At 35.1% G+C, this 19,359-nt stretch overlaps 3 protein-coding genes and 1 long non-coding RNA gene across 5 annotated transcripts in view; 3 read left to right on the forward strand and 1 right to left on the reverse strand.

The window, feature by feature from the left end:
• The first annotated feature begins 2,571 nt into the window (after positions 1-2,571).
• Positions 2,572-19,359, forward strand: part of LOC144560950 (uncharacterized) — a 51,831-nt gene continuing 35,043 nt past the window's right edge. The window contains exon 1 of the mRNA XM_078310173.1: positions 2,572-2,820. The gene's annotated coding sequence lies outside the window, so the exon portion shown is untranslated. The remainder of the gene's footprint in view (positions 2,821-19,359) is intronic.
• On the forward strand, positions 11,175-15,140 carry LOC144561024 (uncharacterized). Its single transcript, XM_078310245.1, has 2 exons — positions 11,175-12,728; positions 14,193-15,140. Exon 1 carries the CDS (start codon positions 11,233-11,235, stop codon positions 12,454-12,456), a length of 1,224 nt encoding a protein of 407 aa, XP_078166371.1. The 5' UTR covers positions 11,175-11,232; the 3' UTR covers positions 12,457-12,728; positions 14,193-15,140.
• LOC144561068 (uncharacterized) lies at positions 12,896-14,700 on the reverse strand. Of its 2 annotated transcripts, none has more exons than XR_013513575.1 (6): positions 14,555-14,700; positions 14,327-14,418; positions 13,728-13,865; positions 13,582-13,631; positions 13,370-13,494; positions 12,896-13,018 (listed from the first exon to the last, which is right to left on the reverse strand). It is a non-coding gene; the product is annotated as an uncharacterized LOC144561068 (long non-coding RNA). The 2 variants fall into 2 exon arrangements; XR_013513574.1 differs by having other exon boundaries at positions 13,582-13,656.
• LOC144561034 (putative LRR receptor-like serine/threonine-protein kinase At3g47570) lies at positions 16,245-17,883 on the forward strand. The gene is made up of 2 exons (XM_078310256.1): positions 16,245-16,944; positions 17,376-17,883. Exons 1-2 carry the CDS (start codon positions 16,245-16,247, stop codon positions 17,729-17,731), a joined length of 1,056 nt encoding a protein of 351 aa, XP_078166382.1. The 3' UTR covers positions 17,732-17,883.

Consider the following 19,359-nt stretch of genomic DNA (forward strand, 5'->3'; position numbering starts at 1 on the left):
GGATTTTGAAATTTCAAATTTCCACCGGAAGCATTTCGGCCCATATGCTAGAGGAAGCACGTTAGCCGTACTCATATATATATATATATATATATATATATATAGAGAGAGAGAGAGAAATATTTGTGTCTATTTAAAATGATAATGACTCGCAATAGGAAAATTCCAAGTGTGGTCCATTATGATAGTCTTGTTCCACCAACTTATTTGAATGATAAATAGAATCATAGAAGATAGCCATTAATTAGAAATATCCTCCTAAAAAATAAAAGAAAAAAAATGGGATTTGTACCAATAATTACCATGTCTGTTTCAGGTTCGTTGTTGCTAATTTTCTTTTATTTTTAAGTTATTTTTTGCATTCTTTGTATAATCATAAAAAATAGTAAAATAATTATAAAAATTATAAAAATTGGTATTCTATAAGTTCAACATATAACCAATTTACTGAGCTACTTAGGTCGACGTTTGAATATAAAATTTTGAAATTTGACTCGGTACGTAGCATTTCCGCCGAAGAGCTTCCAAAAACATATTAGTCAATCTCTCTCTCTATATTTTGTCAAGTACTCAATATTCAGTCAGGTTCTGTCACATAAAAAATGTTCAATAGTACTGTACCTGCTCAGATTATCTGTTCTTTTGAACCAACAGCACACAAATGTAACCAATGCGAAAAGACAGTTTTTAACTTGAGCCAAAAATAAATAAATATTACAGTATGACCTGTTACTAAGTCAACAGGGTATTTAAGTTTTTAAATTATGCAACTAATATTGTTATAACCAATATATGATATGATTACTTAATTGGTTTACCATTATATACCAATTTATCTTTTCTTGACACCAAATTGGGTATGCAAATATTTAGCATACCCATTTTCTTGCAATCTCTCTCAAACGAAAAATTTAATGTGTTAGATATAAGAGCAAAATTAAACATGAAATTCAAACACATGCATTAATAAATTGGTATAAGAGCAAAATTTAATGTGTTAGATATAAGAGCAAAATTAAACATGAAATTCAAACATGAAATATTTTGCAATCTATGTCAGCATGTAGGCTCAATCACTACGAACAAATGCATGCTTTATCAGTTTTGGTGCAATAGTTTTATTATTGTTTTCAGGGACGGAGGTAGAATAATTAGTAGGATGGGACAAAAATTTCGGGTGTTGCATTATTTTGAATAAAAGGTATATATACTATTATAATTTTTCTGAGAAAAAAAATAAAAAAAAGAAGCATATATATTTTGAAATAAAAATTTTTGGAGTAGGCAAAAATTTATAATTTTTGAAAGTTTACATGCTGATATTTTTTTTTTTGACATATATATGCTTGGAGGTCACTGGTTGGCATCAAGAGATATAATTATCATAATCATCAAAGAGCGCGTCTAAAAGTTCACATAAATATCTAGATATCTACTTATTTATAAACACAAATTATTTATTTGTTAACTGAAAATATATAGTTAGTACTTAGTAACAAATAAAATATTACAAAAATATATATACCAGAACTTTTATTTTATGATAAAATATAAATATTAATAATTATATAAGTCAACAATAGAATGTATCCATCACAAATTAATTTTGATTTGACTGTTGCAGAGCAATTCTTCAAGTCATACCCCAATTTTCCACATGTGTGACCCGCCACTCAAATAATTTACGACAAAATTCAGATTCTACTTCCGTTCCTATCATCCGATCGACCGAATTTTTTATTAATATCCAAATTTAATATTAAATTTCAAAAAATAACCGGATCAGTAAAGTTTTTCGAAATCTACCCTTTCCAGAAATTTTTTTTCCGGAAATGGTAGCTACTTCCGGAAATAGGCTAAATCCGGAAAATTTTTTTGTGGAAATATGATTTTTTTTTTCCGGAAATTTTTTTTTCGGAAATAGGATTTTTTTTTTTCCAAAAATTTTTTTTATAGGAATTTTTTTTTTATTTTTCAGTTTTTATTTATAATTTATTTATTTTTTGTATTTAAGTATTACAAATATTTAATATAGTTTTTAAAAAAATAGATGTAATACTATATAATTTGATTTATTCGAAAGACTGCTACAAATAATCCGGATCAACATTTTTCATGCCGGATTTTTTATGACCGTAAGAAAAATTAATATAATATAAAGACTGCTACAAATAATTTCGAAAAACGTTACTGATCCGGTTATTTTTTGAAATTTAATATTAAATTTGGATATTAATAAAAAATTCGGTCCGATCGATATAGCTGAATCAGTTATCAAATTTCCAAGCAAATTTCAATCAAATTTAAACTATGAAGATGATACTGTGTTTTAGGCAATTATTATGGAAAATAAATCATTTGTTCTCAAAACCAGTCAATTAAAACACTAAATATTTTTTTATTAAAGATGAAAATAAGTACTATATAAATTTAAAATCAGTTGTAATAGTTTTGTCAATAAATTGAATAAAATTTGTGAATTTTTGAAATATAGAAGGATAAATGTGACATTATGAATTTTAGATGAAAAAAGTTCATAATTGTGTAATTTTTTTTAGGGGTATAAATAAAATTATCCTCTTACAACACTTGACGACCGAGAAAAATGACAGGTTTACATCTCTTACTTCTCATATGGTTCTTATCATTCCATCTATCATCAAACAGCTTTGCCACAATTATTTGTCTATTTAACAAGACAATGACTCACAATAGGAAAATTCCAAGCGTAGCCAACTCTTGATAGTCTTCTTCCACCAATTTATTTGAATGATAAATAGGATCATAGAAAATAACCATTATTTAGATAGATATCCTATCGTAACACTTGACGATCCAAAAAATTTAGGATGATTATAATTAATTTGAATATTAAGTATATTTTTATAATTATTTCTGAGGAAAAACATAAAGCAAAAGCATATTTTGAGATAAAATTTCAGTAGTAGGCACAAATTTATAATTTTTTTAAGTTTAAGTATATTTTTATAATTTTTTTTTAAAAAATACAAAAATAAAAACATATTTTTTAGATATTTTTAGTGTCCGCCCCTGATTGTCATTTTTCTTATAAAATCCGGAATAAACAAAAACGTCAATATTACTAACTCGGGATAAACATAAGCTTGGAGATCACTGGTTGGCACCAATAGATAATTATCAAAGACAATAAAAGTTCACATAAATACCTATCACTTATTTATTTGTTAATAGAAAATATATAGTTAGTAACAATTAAAATATTACAAAAAAGACATAAATATTGACCTGAACTTTTATTTTACGAAAATAAACATAAATATAATAATTATATAATTTTACCTGACATTGAAAAATGATAGTTAACATCTAAGTAAACAATTGGATGTATGGACAGGCAAGGAGAGGTAGACCCATATGATAAAATATATCCATCACAAACAAAATTTGACTTAGACTGTTTCAGAGCAGTTCTTCAAATCATACTCCAATTATTCACATGTGGGACCCACCACTCAAATGATTTTTCCACAAAACTCAGATTCTGCTTCCGTTCCTATCATCCGATATAGTTCTTTTGAACCAACAGCACACAAAAGTACCAATGCAAAAAAACCTTTTAACTTGAGCCAAATTAAAATTTTACAATCATATGGCCTGTTAACAAGTCAGCATGTTATTTAATGTTTTAAATTATGCAACTAATTATATTGTTATAACTAAGGGTACATATGATATGATTACTTGGTTCACCATATATAATTAATCTATCCTTTTTGATACCAAATTGCGTATGAAAATATTTAGCATACCCAATTTCTTGCAATCTCTCTCAAATTTAGAAAGATTTCATGTGTTAGCTAGATATAAGAGCAAAACTAAATATGTTCGAACATATGCATTTATAATATTGAGATTTATGTCAGTATACATTTTTAAACAAACAGAGAGATTTACGTCAGTATATATTTTCAAAAAAAACAAAGAGATTTATGTCAGCATATATGTAGCCTGAATTCTACGTACAAATTCATGTTTCTCAGTATTGGTGCAATAGTTTTATTATTGTTTTCAGGGACGGATGTAGAATAATTAGTAGTGTGGGACAAAAATTTCGGAAGAAGCATAATTTTATAATTATTTTGAATATTAAGTATATTTTTATAAATTTTTCTGAGAAAAACATAAAAATAGAAGCTTATATATTTTCAGAAAAAAATTTAGGAGTAGGCAAATATTTATAATTTTTCGAAGCTTGAGTAAATTTTATAAAAACAAAAGCATAATTTAAAAAAAATGGCCACTGTCGGCCCTTCTGATGGTTTAGAAACTTAGGCCTTTTTTTGTTATTTTTCTTATAAAATCCGGGATAAACAAAAAAGTAAATATTACTCAATGAAAATAAGTCAGGATTAACATAAATATTTTTTGACATAATGGCTTGGAGGTCACTGGTTGGGAGTGTTGTAAAATGCGGTTTTATTCATGCATGCAGAAGGCTATTGCATACCGTATATGCGGATTTGTATGCGGTTTTATTATGCTTTGTTAAAGAAATATAGATAAAATAAAACTAATTTATATCTAAAGACTCCTAGTAGTTTGTGCTCTTTTTCATATTATAAAGGTTATAGATTCTAATCTCCTCTAATGCAAAATAATTTTTAGACTTTTTTCAAGTCCGCATGAACCATATATGTGCCTATATATTCAAAATTGCATGAACTTGACTGCATGAGATTTTATATGCGGAAGACCACTACATAAGGATATGTAGCTGCATATGCGGGTTATGCGGCCACATCTTACAACACTGATGGTTGGTACCAAGAGATTATTATAAGAGAACATTCAGACCATTGAATTTTGTACCCATCTTAATAAATAGTAAAATAATTCAAAAAAATGTAAAATTTGATATGAAAGCACATTTTATTGTGGAGATCATGTTGAATGGATTGGATCGACGAATTGCAATTTGAAAATGTAGATCCGATTACCACAATTGAGTTACCACAACTATTTTTTACATTTTCAAAGTCCAAATCGTCGATCCAAACCGTTCAACATTATCTCCACAAAAAAATGTGGTTGGAGATCAAATTTTATATTTTTCTAAATTTTTTTACTATTTATTAGGTATTTTACAAAAACTAGTCAAATTCAGACCATTGAATTTTGTACTCATCTTAATAAATAGTAAAAAAATTCAAAAAAATGTAAAATTTGATCTGGAAGCACATTTTATTGTGATATCATGTTGAACGGTTTGGATCGACGAATTGGAATTTGAAAATATAAAAAATAGTTGTGGTAACTCAAAATTGTGGTAATGAGATCCCTCCACATATATATATACCAGAACTTTTATTTTACGATTGAATGTATTGGAGGCAGACTACGTATGTTTTTAATAAACCAATATTGATTTGACTGTTGCAGAGCAATTCTTCAATTCCTACCCCAATTTTCCACATGTGGGACCCGCCATAAATAATTTTTACACAAAAATTGAGATTCTACTTCCGTTCCTATCATCCGATCGATAGAGCTGAATCAGTTATCAAATTTCCAAGCAAATTCCAATCAAATTTAAACTATGAAGATGATACTTTGTTGTTTTCAGCTGCTAATTCTGATTTTTTTTTATGGCCCTAAAATGGGGTTCAGTTTGTCTGAATTTAGGTAATTATTATTCAAATAAATTATTTGCTGTTAAAATTAGTCAATTGGAAGACAAAATATTTCACTTAAGCAAACTACATATCATTATTTTTCTTAATAGAGATTAAAATGGGCACTTTATAAATTTCAAAAGAATTTTAATAGTTTTATCAATAAATTGAATAAATGTTTGAATTTTTTAATTTAGAAGGATAAATGTGACATTATGAATTTTTGGAAAAAAAAAATACTGTATTACGTAATTCTTTAGGGGTATACACGAAATTCTCCCCTCACAAGTAGGATAAAAGATGATGGTCATTAATAAGAGATATCATCTTACAACACTTGACAACCAATAAAAATGAGAGCGTTACATCTCTTACTTCTCATATGCTTCTTTTCCTTCGATCTTCCATTAAAAAATTTTGCCACAAATATTTGTGTCCACAAGACAATGACTCGCAATAGGAAAATTCTGATAGAATTAATCTTGTTGTTATGTTTCAGTTTGTTTTGTTTACGTTTTGTTTTAATTCTAGCAGAAGTTTAAGTTTTCTGTTTTTAGATAAAGTGTACTGTCAAGAGTAATCCTAACGGATGGCTAAGAATAGAGTAGAGGTTATTCTTAGTGAGCAGTTATTTAGATTCCAGTTTTTATTTAGTGGATGTAACCTTTCTTATAGCAGTTATGATTTGTATATATAAGAAAAACCAGAAAATGATGCAGGCAGTTTTTTCAAGCATCGCAAATATCTGTCTTTTGTTTTTCTCTCTGTGATTGTGTCACTGGCCGTATGCAAGAATAGCCAACATTTGGTATCAGAGCCAAGGTTGTCAAAGCAATGGCCGGTGATGAAGGAGATCAATCAAAGACACTTGCAGTTCCCATGGCCAAAAGTGTCTCTATACCGATCCAATATCCCATGTTAAGCGAGATTAATTACGGCATATGGGCTATCAAGATGAAGATAGTCCTACGTTCGCTGGGAGTTTGGTCTGTGATAGAAGGAGGGGTCAAAGATGAGGACAAGGATCAAGGAGCGATGGTTGCAATATCTCAGGCAGTGCCGGACGACGTGATGATGACAATCGCAGAGAAACAGTCGGCCAAGGAGGCCTGGGACGCTCTCAAGGAGATGCGTATAGGCGAGGATCGTGTCAAGAAGGCACGTGTACAAGTCTTGAAACGGCAACTAAACAAATTGCATATGCAAGAATCGGAAACTGTGAATGAGTATTCGATGAAGTTGATTGGATTAGTTGGTGAGATCCGATCCCTTGGCACAAAACTACAAGATACCGAAGTGGTAGAGAAGTTATTCAGTTCGGTTCCAGATCGGTTCCTTCAGATCATCGGAACAATTGAGCAATTTGGAGATTTAGACACGATGTCAGTCTCTGAAGCAATTGGTAGATTGAGAACATATGAAGAAGGGCTAAAGGGGCGGCATCATACAAAGGGCACAGGGGAGCAGTTGCTTCTTAGTCAAGCCGAATGGGAGGCTAAGTTCTCAAAAGGTAGAAGAGAAGAAGGTTCGGGCAGTACCAAAAGAGGAGGCCGACATGGAAGGGGTCGGGGTCGTGGACGTGGTCAAGGTGCAGGCCGAGGAGGCTTTGATCACACGGGAGATGATCGAAAACCACGAAAGTTTGATATTGCTAAGGTGAAATGTTACAATTGCAATGATTATGGTCATTTCGCTAAAGAATGTCCCAAACCAAATAGAAGAGAAAAGGCTAATTTGATTGTAAAGAATAATGATGACGAACCAGCACTGTTGTTGACTGAAACCTGTGAACTTATCCACACAATACCGAAGGAAGGAAAGGTGCTAAAAGAAGATGAAATAGCGCTAAAGGCTGTCAGCAACCTGGACACAACCTGGTATTTGGACAGTGGCGCAAGCAATCATATGACCGGCTGCATTGAAAGATTTGCAGAGATTGATACTACAGTCAGAGGCTCTGTGAAGTTTGGAGATGGTTCAACAGTAGAGATACAAGGAAGGGGTTCGATACTCTTTGAATGCTTCACTGGTGAACACAGATTACTCACTAACGTTTACTATATTCCAAGGTTAAAAAGTAACATAATTAGTCTTGGGCAGTTAGATGAGAATGGATGTAAGATAGTGATTGAAAGAGGAGTACTGTCTATCCTGGACAGAACACAGAAGGTGCTAGTCAAAGTGACCAGATCTGGGAATCGGTTATACCTTTTGCGTACTTCTCCAACCCATCCAGAATGCCTCCTGGCGAGAAGCAAAGAAGGAGCTTGGCTCTGGCACGCAAGGTATGGTCATGTGAATTTTCATGCTCTAAAAATCATGGGTAAGAATGGGATGGTGCATGGCATGCCCTTGATAGATCATGAAGATCGCATTTGTGATGGATGTTTGATTGGAAAACAACAACGAAAACCATTCCCTGCTGAATCAAATTTCAGAGCCGAGTACCCTCTTCAGTTATGGCATGTAGATTTGTGCGGGCCAATCACACCGACTACGAATGGAGGAAAGCGTTATTTTATGCTAATTGTCGATGATTGCACAAGGTTTATGTGGCAGGTTCTGATCTCAAGCAAAGCCGAGGCGTTCGAAAGTTTTAAAAGGATCAAAGCTGCAGCCGAAATGGAGAAGGGGTGTAAGTTGAAAGGCTTTCGAAGTGATCGTGGTGGTGAATTCACATCAAATGAGTTCAAGAGCTTTTGTGAATTAAATGGTATTAAACACTACCTTACTACACCTTATTCTCCGCAGCAAAATGGTGTTGTGGAACGGAGAAATCAGACAGTGGTTGGCATGGCAAGAAGTTTGCTGAAAAGTAAAAGTGTTCCCGGTGAATTTTGGGGAGAAGCGGTGTCAACGGCAATTTACTTGCTGAACAGAGCACCAACCAAGAGTCTAGTAGATAAAACTCCCTATGAAGCTTATTACAATCGAAAACCAAGAGTAGGACATCTGCGGGTTTTCGGATGTATTGCTCACGTGAAGAATGTCACACCTCACCTTCCGAAACTAGAAGATCGAAGCAAACCTATGGTGTTTATTGGGTATGATTTGAATACCAAGGGTTATCGGATGTTTGATCCAAAGACAAAGAGGGTGGTAGTGACTCGTGATGCCGTGTTTGATGAAGAAAAGAAGTGGGACTGGACTGATTCATCGGTTACAGAATCTAGACCAGCAAAGGATATCTTTACTGTTCTGAATTTTCCTGTTGCAGATTCAAGTGCTGCTGCCCATCAACGAATTGAGGAAGAAATGCTGCATCCTAATATGGCGTCTCCACAGCAAGAGTTCAATCAATCTGACCAGCCTGAGGATACACCTACTGGTAGCAACAGAGCAGATGGATTCGACTCTGGAAATGCACAAACTCCAGTGTCGTTTCCTGTTGAGCAGAGGGCATCCGAATTGAACCATCCAGAGGATTTGGAAATAGGGCCAAGAGGAACACGAGATATCAAAAGCCTTTACTATACGGGGCTATGTTTGCTAGGAGAGGAGGAGCCTGCGAATTATGAAGAAGCAAGAACAGATTTAGCATGGAGAAAGGCTATGGAAGAAGAAATTTCCAGCATATGGGAGAATGCAACATGGAGGTTAGTTGATTTACCAGAAAAACATAAGCCAATTGGTTTGAAGTGGGTGTTTAAATTGAAGAAAGATACTCAAGGGAGAATAATCAAACACAAGGCAAGGTTAGTAGCAAAGGGGTATGTTCAAAAGCACGGGATAGATTTTGACGAAGTTTTTGCTCCTGTTGCTCGATTGGAAACTGTACGGTTATTGATTTCAATCGCTGCACAAAAGGGGTGGCAAGTGCATCACATGGATGTAAAATCCGCTTTCCTTAACGGTGAATTGGAGGAGGATGTGTATGTTCTGCAGCCACCGGGTTTTGAGATAAAAGGAGAAGAGCATAAGGTGCTGAAACTGTATAAAGCTTTGTACGGTTTGCGACAAGCACCTAGAGCATGGAACTCCAAGTTGGATAAGTCTTTGAAGGCACTGGGTTTTGAGAGATGTCTATTAGAACATGCTGTGTACACGAGAAAGGAAGGTAATTTAATTGTTGGAGTATACGTAGATGATTTGATCATCACCGGAGAGAGTATTCGAGGTGTTGACAAATTCAAATCTCAGATGAAAGGTGTATTTAGCATGAGTGATCTTGGATTACTTAGCTATTACTTGGGGATTGAAGTGTGTCAGACTCCAACAAGAATCACCTTAAAGCAATCGGGTTTTGCAAAGAAGGTACTGGAGAAATGTGGGATGAAGGACTGTAACCCAACACAGATTCCTATGGAGCCCCGTCTGAAATTGAACAAGGACAGCATTGAACCTCCTGTAGATGTAACCTTGTATCGAAGTATTGTTGGCAGTATGAGATACTTACTGCACACACGTCCAGACTTGGCATTTGCCGTTGGAATGGTAAGCCGATTTATGGAGAAACCCACGCTGGAACACATGGCAGCAGTAAAGCACATACTAAGGTATGTGAAGGGAACATTGAATTTCGGTTGTGTGTATGAGAAGAAAGAAGAAAATCCGGAACTGATTGGATATTCTGATAGCGATTTAGCAGGTGATGTTAATGACAGAAAAAGCACCTCAGGTTCGATGTTTTTCTTTGGGTCAAATCCTATCAGTTGGTGTTCACAGAAACAGAAAGTGGTTGCACTGTCTTCATGTGAAGCAGAGTACATCGCTGCATGTGCAGCAGCGTGTCAAGGAGTATGGTTGGGACGATTGTTAGCTGATTTGCTTAAGACCGAGGTTAAGAAAGTGGTTCTAAAGATCGATAATCAGTCCGCAATTGCCTTAAGCAAGAATTCAGTTCATCATGAGAGGAGTAAACATATTGACACTCGGTTTCATTACATAAGAGATTGTGTGGAATCGGGATTGATTGAAGTTCAGCATGTTCGTACCGAAGACCAGCGTGCCGATATCCTAACGAAGTCACTGGGAAGGATAAAGTTTCAGGAGATGAGAGGAAAGATTGGTGTACTGGACATCAATAAAGAACAACAAGCTTAAGGAGGAGAATGATAGAATTAATCTTGTTGTTATGTTTCAGTTTGTTTTGTTTACGTTTTGTTTTAATTCTAGCAGAAGTTTAAGTTTTCTGTTTTTAGATAAAGTGTACTGTCAAGAGTAATCCTAACGGATGGCTAAGAATAGAGTAGAGGTTATTCTTAGTGAGCAGTTATTTAGATTCCAGTTTTTATTTAGTGGATGTAACCTTTCTTATAGCAGTTATGATTTGTATATATAAGAAAAACCAGAAAATGATGCAGGCAGTTTTTTCAAGCATCGCAAATATCTGTCTTTTGTTTTTCTCTCTGTGATTGTGTCACTGGCCGTATGCAAGAATAGCCAACAAATTCCAACTGTGGTCAACTCTGATAGTCTTCTTCCACCAATATTCGAATGATAAATAAGATCATAGAAGAGTCATTAATTATAAATATCCTCTTACAACACCAAAAAAAAATGCGAGCTTTACACCTCTGATAGTCTTCTTCCAACAATATCCTCTTACAACTCTGATAGTCTTCTTCCACCAAAAAAAATGCGAGGTTTACACCTCTTACTTCTGATATGCTTATTCTCCTTTCATCTTCCATCAAACAACTTTGCCACAAATGAAACTGACAAGTTTGCACTTCTCTCCTTCAAGTCTCTTATGTCTAATGACTCGTTCGAGGCATTAGCATCATGGAATGATTCTCTCCACTATTGTCTATGGCAAGGCGTAAGGTGCGGCAACCGCCATCCCGACAGAGTAACTGCTCTCTCTCTGGGTTCATTAAGTTTGTCAGGCCATATATCCCCCTCTTTGGCAAATCTCACATTTCTCCAAAGATTGAATCTTTCAGATAACCAGCTTACTGGTAACATCCCAGCAGAACTTGGCCATTTGAGTAGATTGCAAAATCTCAATTTGAGTGTGAATAAACTTGATGGAAACATTCCAACAGAGCTTGGTCATTTGACTAGATTGCAAGATCTCCATTTGGGTTTGAATAACCTTGTCGGAAACATTCCATCAACTATTGGTAATTGTTCCAATTTAAAATTTCTTGGGCTGAGAAACAATAATCTCCAAGGAACCATCCCTCCACAGTTTGGTTTCCTAGAACTACTCGAAATATTGAATCTTGGTGCAAATAATCTTACAGAATCTATCCCAAGCACCTTAGGCAACCTTACGCATCTATCAGAGCTTTATCTTTTTGGAAATAATTTAGATTGCAATATCCCAGTAGAGATTGGTCATTTGAGTAGATTGCAAATTCTCAGATTGGATAGGAATAACCTTGATGGAAACATTCCAGCAGAGCTTGGTCATTTGAGTAGATTGCAAATTCTCAGTTTGGGTGTGAATAACCTTGATGGAAACATTCCATCAACTCTTGGTAATTGTTCCAATTTAGAATATATTTACATGAATTCCAATAATCTCCAAGGAAGCATCCCTCCACAGTTTTGTTTCCTAGAACAACTCAAAGAATTATCTCTACAGACAAATAATCTTACAGAATCTATCCCAAGCACATTAGGCAACCTTACACATCTATCAGCTCTTTATCTTTATGAAAATAATTTAGATGGTTTCATCCCACCTACACTCGGCCAACTAAAGGCTCTCAAGAACCTTTCCCTCCATGCAAACAATTTGTCAGGCAAGATACCACATTTCATTTACAACCTCTCAGCAATGGTTGACTTGAGATTGAGTAGAAATCAGCTTGATGGAAACACTACAGCAGAAATACCCTTCTGCGACCCATGAAATGGGTCGCAGATGGGTGCAGCGCCGGTCGCAGAAGGTGGGCACCGGTCCCAGATGACCAAAATGGGTTGCAGATGACCCGGTCGCAGTTGCTCCGTCACAGATGATCCGTCCGCTGACGTCATCGGTCGCAGAAGGTTAAGGCGCCGGTCGCAGATGACCCCTTCAGCGACCGACGAGATCCGTCACTGGTGCTATACGCTTACGTGGCTTAAAGGACTATCAGAGACCGATTGAGCGGTCACAGAAGGGTCTCAAATCGGTCGCAGAAGGTTAAATTTTTTTTTTTTTTATATTTTTTATTATTTTTCTTTTCCCCAATTGGTTCAAAATATACCAAATAAATACAACATTAAACACATCCTGTTATATATTTTTTTCTCCGGCCCCAAGAATGTTTCATACATAGGTTAAAGTTGTTTTACAATACATACATAAGTAGGCAGAAATAAGAAATCATAATATCATAACAATATAGTACACAATTTCATTCAATGGTTAAACAGTATAGTACACAATTCACCAAATATTTTGCTGCATCACACAGGCTTCAACGCACCCCCTGTAAATTACAAGCATAATACTCATCAGTTATCCATGCTTCGAGCAAAGTTAGTAATTATATGTCCAACCAATTCCTAGAAAATTAGTTCCCAACTCTGTAAAATTACTATAGAACTCCATATACTCAGACTGTAACTCAGAGAACAAGCCTATACTACTCCTATTTAATACCATTATAAAGTATACAAACTACCTCCTCATGTCTCCCTCATTTATGTAAAAGACATTGGAACTTCGGAAAGCAACAAACTCAAAGGATATTTCATATATCCTATATGTGACATTTCTTATTATTTGCAAACATTGCATCATGCATATATTATCCAAGAAAAAAAATAATAATAAGTACCTTTCACAGGACAGAGACAACATTCTCTTTTTATGTCAGGTGTTTCACAAGCCTGGCAAACCCAAGATGTGAAGTCTTGCGTGCCTCTCACACCAAAACACTCTTGATGCACAGCTATTTGACATCTGAAATGGACAAATTACCATTCTCAGTAAATCACCATTTATCTCATTGCATTCTTGAGATAGATCAAAAGAGAAGAAACAAATTACCGGATGCATATAATTATTTTGTTGTAGTCCCAGTCTTCAATTCACATAACCTAAATGTCACAGTACCTCAATTCCCTCAATCCACAGAAAATACAGTCCCTCAATTCACATAATCACAGAATCAGAGAAGAAAAAAAGAATGTTACCTATGTACAGGAACTTCTATAGAAAGCACTAGTGCACTACACCAATTAGTAGCCCATTGAATCCAACTAGCTAGATCCTTTTAATTGTCCATCAGGCTATTGTAGTATATTTTTTTTCCCTTTTGATGTCAACAAAAGCTGCACGAATGAAAAATAATGCCAGCTCAAAGTTAGATACAAATTATCATTCAATTTAGTACCAATTTGATGACAGTGCCATGTTAGTCTAAAGTACTGGTAAACCTAACTGACATACAAAAGCAATTTGATCTGGTCCAATCAAATTTTTCAAAGTAATTATTTGGAGTTTTTGGAGGGAGGAAAGGGTGTATTTTTCATCATATAATAGAAAATCAAATCAATAGCCCAAATTTACATAAGTAGTACTTAATTTCATTATTAACAAAAACTTTACATCATTTTATCCTTTGAATAACCCAAATTTACATTTTTTTTTCTTAACAGGAGAACTACAAAGGCCAGATCAAACCAGAACCTATATCTGCGCCCTAATTACTTCTAAGGGAAATCAATAATCAAGTTAATAAAAATTTATAATTAACAAAAATCTGAAACACCTTATTGTACCAGCACTTAACTGTACCAGAGATGAACTGCTGTACCACTGCGAAGCCAGAACCAAGGATGAACTGCTGTACGTGCTTAGATCAACATTATTCCCCTTTGCATCCTGGTAGAAGGATTGAAAGCCAAACAAGATATGAGAGATTTGATTAGATCGCAAAAACCAGGGACAAAATCGATTAAAATCGAAAAGAAAATTAGGAGGAGAAGAGAAAACAAAATCGATTACAAAGGAGGCAAACCTTGACAAAATTGAACAACAGAGAGGAGAAGAGGAAAGAGCGTTCCCAGCAGTGAACGGTCGGTGGTGGGTGGTGGTCGGAGAGGAGAGGAGAAAACGACGGCTACCGAAGGAGAAGAGAAAACGGAGGCGTTCTTCCGATTTTTCAGCGGAGTCGTTCTTCCGATAGAGGAGGAGTACTGAGGCGTTCTTCATCTTCCGATTTTTCAGCGGAGTCGTTCTTCCGAGAGAGGAGTACTGAGGCGTTCTTCAGCGGAGGCATCCAGTCTCGATTTCTTTTCTTTTTTGCTAACCTAACACAACGCGAGAGAGGAGGACCGTGACCTTCTGGGACTGGGCAATATCGGTCCCAGAAGAGTGTGGCGCCGGTCCTAGAAAGCTTTGGATTAAATCTGTCCCCGCTGCCTCTTTTTTTTATTTTTTTGGAGATTTTCTGTGACCGGCGATTGAATCTGTCTCAAAATCCGGTCTCAGATGAGCAATTTTGCTGTAGTGAAATCTTCCGTCAAACTTTTGTGATGCATTTCAAAGCCTACAACATCTACAGTTGTACGAAAATCAACTGAATGGTCAGATTCCAATATCCATATCCAATTGTTCAGCCTTGATTATGATTGATTTAAGCTACAACAATTTCACAGGCACAATACCGTATAGTATAGGAACCTTACAAAACCTTTATTGGCTTAACCTCTATGCAAATCAAATTAAGGCCACTGGTGACGATTGGAGATTCTTTGATTCGTTAATCAACTGCACATTTCTAAAATTATTGGCTCTCGGAGACAATCAACTCCACGGCATGCTCCCTCGTTCCATAGCAAATCTCTCAACTAGTCTTTACTATTTAGGACTCAACAATAATCCAATTTCGGGAAATATTCCTTCAGAAATAGGAAAACTAACGAAACTTGTTACCTTAGAACTCAGTCAAACATTTATTGAAGGCACTATCCCAAAAGAAATCGGCAATCTTTGGAATCTTGAAGGGATAGACCTAGTGGGAAACATGTTATCAGGTGAAATACCATCAACTTTAGGTAATCTCACAAAAATGGTTGCACTCTATCTCGGCAACAATGCATTCACTGGGAGTATACCAGAAGAATTAAGCAATATGCAATTACTAAATACCTTGAATCTTTCAAATAATAAATTGATAGGCTCAATCCCAAAGGAACTCTTCAATCTTCATTCACTTTCTATCAGCCTCGACTTGTCAAATAACTATTTGAATGGATCACTGCCACCAGAAATTGGTCATTTAAACAATGTAGCAGGAGTTTACCTATCAAACAATAAATTATCTTGTCAAATTCCTAGCACAATCGAAGGGTGCCAGGTACTTCAAGTACTTCATCTTGAAGGAAACCAGTTGAATGGTTCTATTCCCTTCTCTTTGAGCAACATGATAGGGTTGCAAGATCTTGATATCTCCAATAATACTTTATCTGGTCCAATACCTGAGTTTGTTGGTCATATGAAACTTCAGCATTTGAATATTTCTTTGAACAATTTTGAGGGGGAATTACCAAAAGATGGGGCTTTCCGGAATTCTAGTGCAGTAGACATAAGAGGAAATCCCAAACTTTGTGGCGGGGTACCTGAAATGCATTTTCAAAAATCAAAAGAAGAAGCACTTTTCCCAAATTATCATTGTAATAATTTGTTGCATAGGTGGTATTATATGCATGTGTATAATCATGTTTTTGATAGCCCGATTTTATTGGAAAAAGGGATCTCAGAATAATCCCTTACCATTTGTGGCCAAAAATTTTGAGTATCAAAAAGTGTCATACAATGACATTCTTAGGGATACAGATCACTTTTCATTGAAGAATCTAATTGGAAGAGGTACCTTTGGAGATGTTTACAAAGCTCAAATGAATTTTGAGAACGTGACGAATGTTGCTGTGAAGGTACTAAATCTTAATCTACATGGTGCTTCTAAAAGTTTCTTGTCTGAATGTGAGGTGTTAAGAAAAGTTCGACACAGAAACCTTATCAAAGTTTTAAGTTCATGCTCTAGAACAGACCACCATGGTAATGATTTTAAAGCTTTGATTTTTGAGTTCATGCCTAATGGCAGCTTAGAAACATGGTTGCATCCCGACATGTGTACAAATAGGCCATTTAGGAGTCTCAGCCTTATCCAGAGGTTGAATATAGCAATTGATGTTGCGACAGCGTTGGAATATCTTCATAACCATGGGCCTGCTCCAATCGTACATTGTGACCTTAAACCTAGCAATGTTCTTTTGGATGTTGACATGACTGCACATGTGGGTGATTTCGGGCTTGCCAGATTTCTGGTTCAACCTGATTCTATGTCTTCTCTGTTGACAGGAAGCACAGCTGGACTTAGAGGTTCCATCGGTTATATTCCCCCAGGTACAAGCTTATTCTTATGAGAAATTAATTTTCTGTTTTAGTATTTATATAGGTATAAGTAGTTACGGACCAGCTTACATTATAGTGGGTGTGTTTATTATTTATTTTGACTTTGTTTTACTCTATCACGGTACAGAAAGAATAGCTTCCACATAATCTGCATTGTCTCATTTTCTCTTTTAATTATCTTAATTGATGGTACCAACCTAGTTAGCTCCTAGCTGTCAAATTGATATGTGAATAGGAAGTTAGCAGTTAGCACAAGCTTTCAGAAGGCCAAATTAAAATCAGTGCATCTAATTAACATTGCCAACATACATAATGAAAAAAGTGCTCATATGTTTGAATTGAGAAGAAAAAACAACACTATGTTACTGATCTTGGTGAATAATCTGTAGAAGGGTATGATTGTAATTTGTCATTTTTTCTAGAATATGGTATGGGAGGGCAGGCATCGGTTGAAGGAGATGCATACAGCTATGGCATTCTAGTGCTTGAGATGTTTACCGGCATAAGCCCCACCGATGAAAGATTCAGAGACGGATTGAACCTCCACATGTATGTTGAGATGGCTTTTTTCAATTGTGTTACTGAGATTATCGACCGTAAACTGTTCCCAGTCAATGTTGGAGAAAATAGTGCAAATGTAACAGAGGATGTTCATGATTGCTTGGTTTCAGTGATTCGATGTGGCCTCTTGTGCTCCAAGTTGTCTCCAAAGGAGCGCATTAGGATCGAAGAAGTTGTCAAGGAGTTGAATAGGGCTCAAGTGAAGCTGCTGAGATGAGAAAGATCAAAAGAAACAAATTGAAGTTCATGAGCTATGTAATTAACCTTGAGTATTAATATTAATATCATGTGGTTGTTAAGTACATACAATGTCGATATTTGTGTATGTATAAAATTAATGATATATTATATCCATTAATTTATCTTGTTGGCACCAAAGTGTTTCTTATGAATAATGTTCTTACTCTTTTTTCTCCGTTGAGAGACAGGGCTCGCGCCATTGCGCTAAGTCCGCTATTCTCCAAAGCTTGGATTCTCCTCCGTATCTTTTGAGAAAATATACCATTTGCACAAATATTGTCTCATGAGCGCTTTTAAAACTAACATGAGAAAATATACAATTTGCACAAATATACAATGTGCATGTCAACAGAGGGCTTGTATCTCCTGAAGTAACCCAAATTGTGAATTTGAATTTATACAGTTTAATCAGAACCCGGTCTAATTCAGTCTAAGTTGAAATTTAAGGAGTCCTTTTAATATTCATGCCAAAACTAATCGGATGATTTGGAACCAATCTCAAATTTTAGATTACTTTAGAGGATTCGAACTCGTCAACAAACACACACACTTAATGAGAACAAGCATAGATGAATATTTCAAAGTTTCTCTCTCATACACACGCAATTCCATATCCATGACATGGAAGAAAAGGTAAAATCAAACCATACATGCCTTTGCCTTTCTTTTTCTCAGATTATGTTTCTATAAATTACCCCACAATTATTCTAGTTTGAGAATGAATTAATGGTTGTTCTGAAAATGAGAGTTGGGAGGAATTGAACTTTTTACTTCAAATAATTGGCGAATTAAATGAGTTCAGTTTTCTCCAACATCTCGTATTCAACTTTAATCTTACAAGAAAGAAAATATGAAATCATATATGGGTAATTGAATGTGAGATTGCAGGAAATCAAACCAATACATTTCTCTGTTTCCTTGAGTTGATGTTGGTTTGGTTTTCTCCAATATAATTACCTTCACTTGCTCATTCAAAAGCCTTCTTAAATGTAAGGTAGCTGTGTTGCCATGTCGATACACACACACACACACACACTCACACTCTCACACACTCACGACTCTTATTGGTGTTTATGGGATTCAAATATGAGAATTGGAGGAAATTTAATCCATGTGCCATTGAGGAAATTTTGGATTCAATTTCCTCCAATATCTTATTTTTTATTTGTCTGTTGGATATCAACCAGATGTTTCAGACAAGATTTTTTTTTTTTCATAATATAAGGTATTGTGACCCAAAAATTACATCAAAAATAAATTAATTCCTGTAGCTAGAACATGTAGAGAAAGAGATTGTGTGATCATACTAAAAATTATAGCTACATACAAACTAAGAATTAATTTGAAGGGGAACAAAAAAATACAAGCCAAAATAAAAATTGCAGAGGTGGTAGAACCAGCCTCAGCAGCAAAAATGCTCCTCTTGAATTTGCTTTCTTTCTCCTTCATGCATTGTAGCTTTAAAATCTCTCTTTGCTTTGATTTTTCTCTCTCAATTATTTTCCCCACCATTTTTTTTTTCCAATATAATTAAGTTGCTAGGTTAATTTCTCTGTATCAGCAGCTATGCTTTGGTCTTTATATATAGGTCTATGATTGGCACTT

The sequence above is a fragment of the Carex rostrata genome, chromosome 1, assembly GCF_964058835.1.
Source record: "Carex rostrata chromosome 1, lpCarRost1.2, whole genome shotgun sequence".
Classification (NCBI taxonomy): domain Eukaryota; kingdom Viridiplantae; phylum Streptophyta; class Magnoliopsida; order Poales; family Cyperaceae; genus Carex; species Carex rostrata.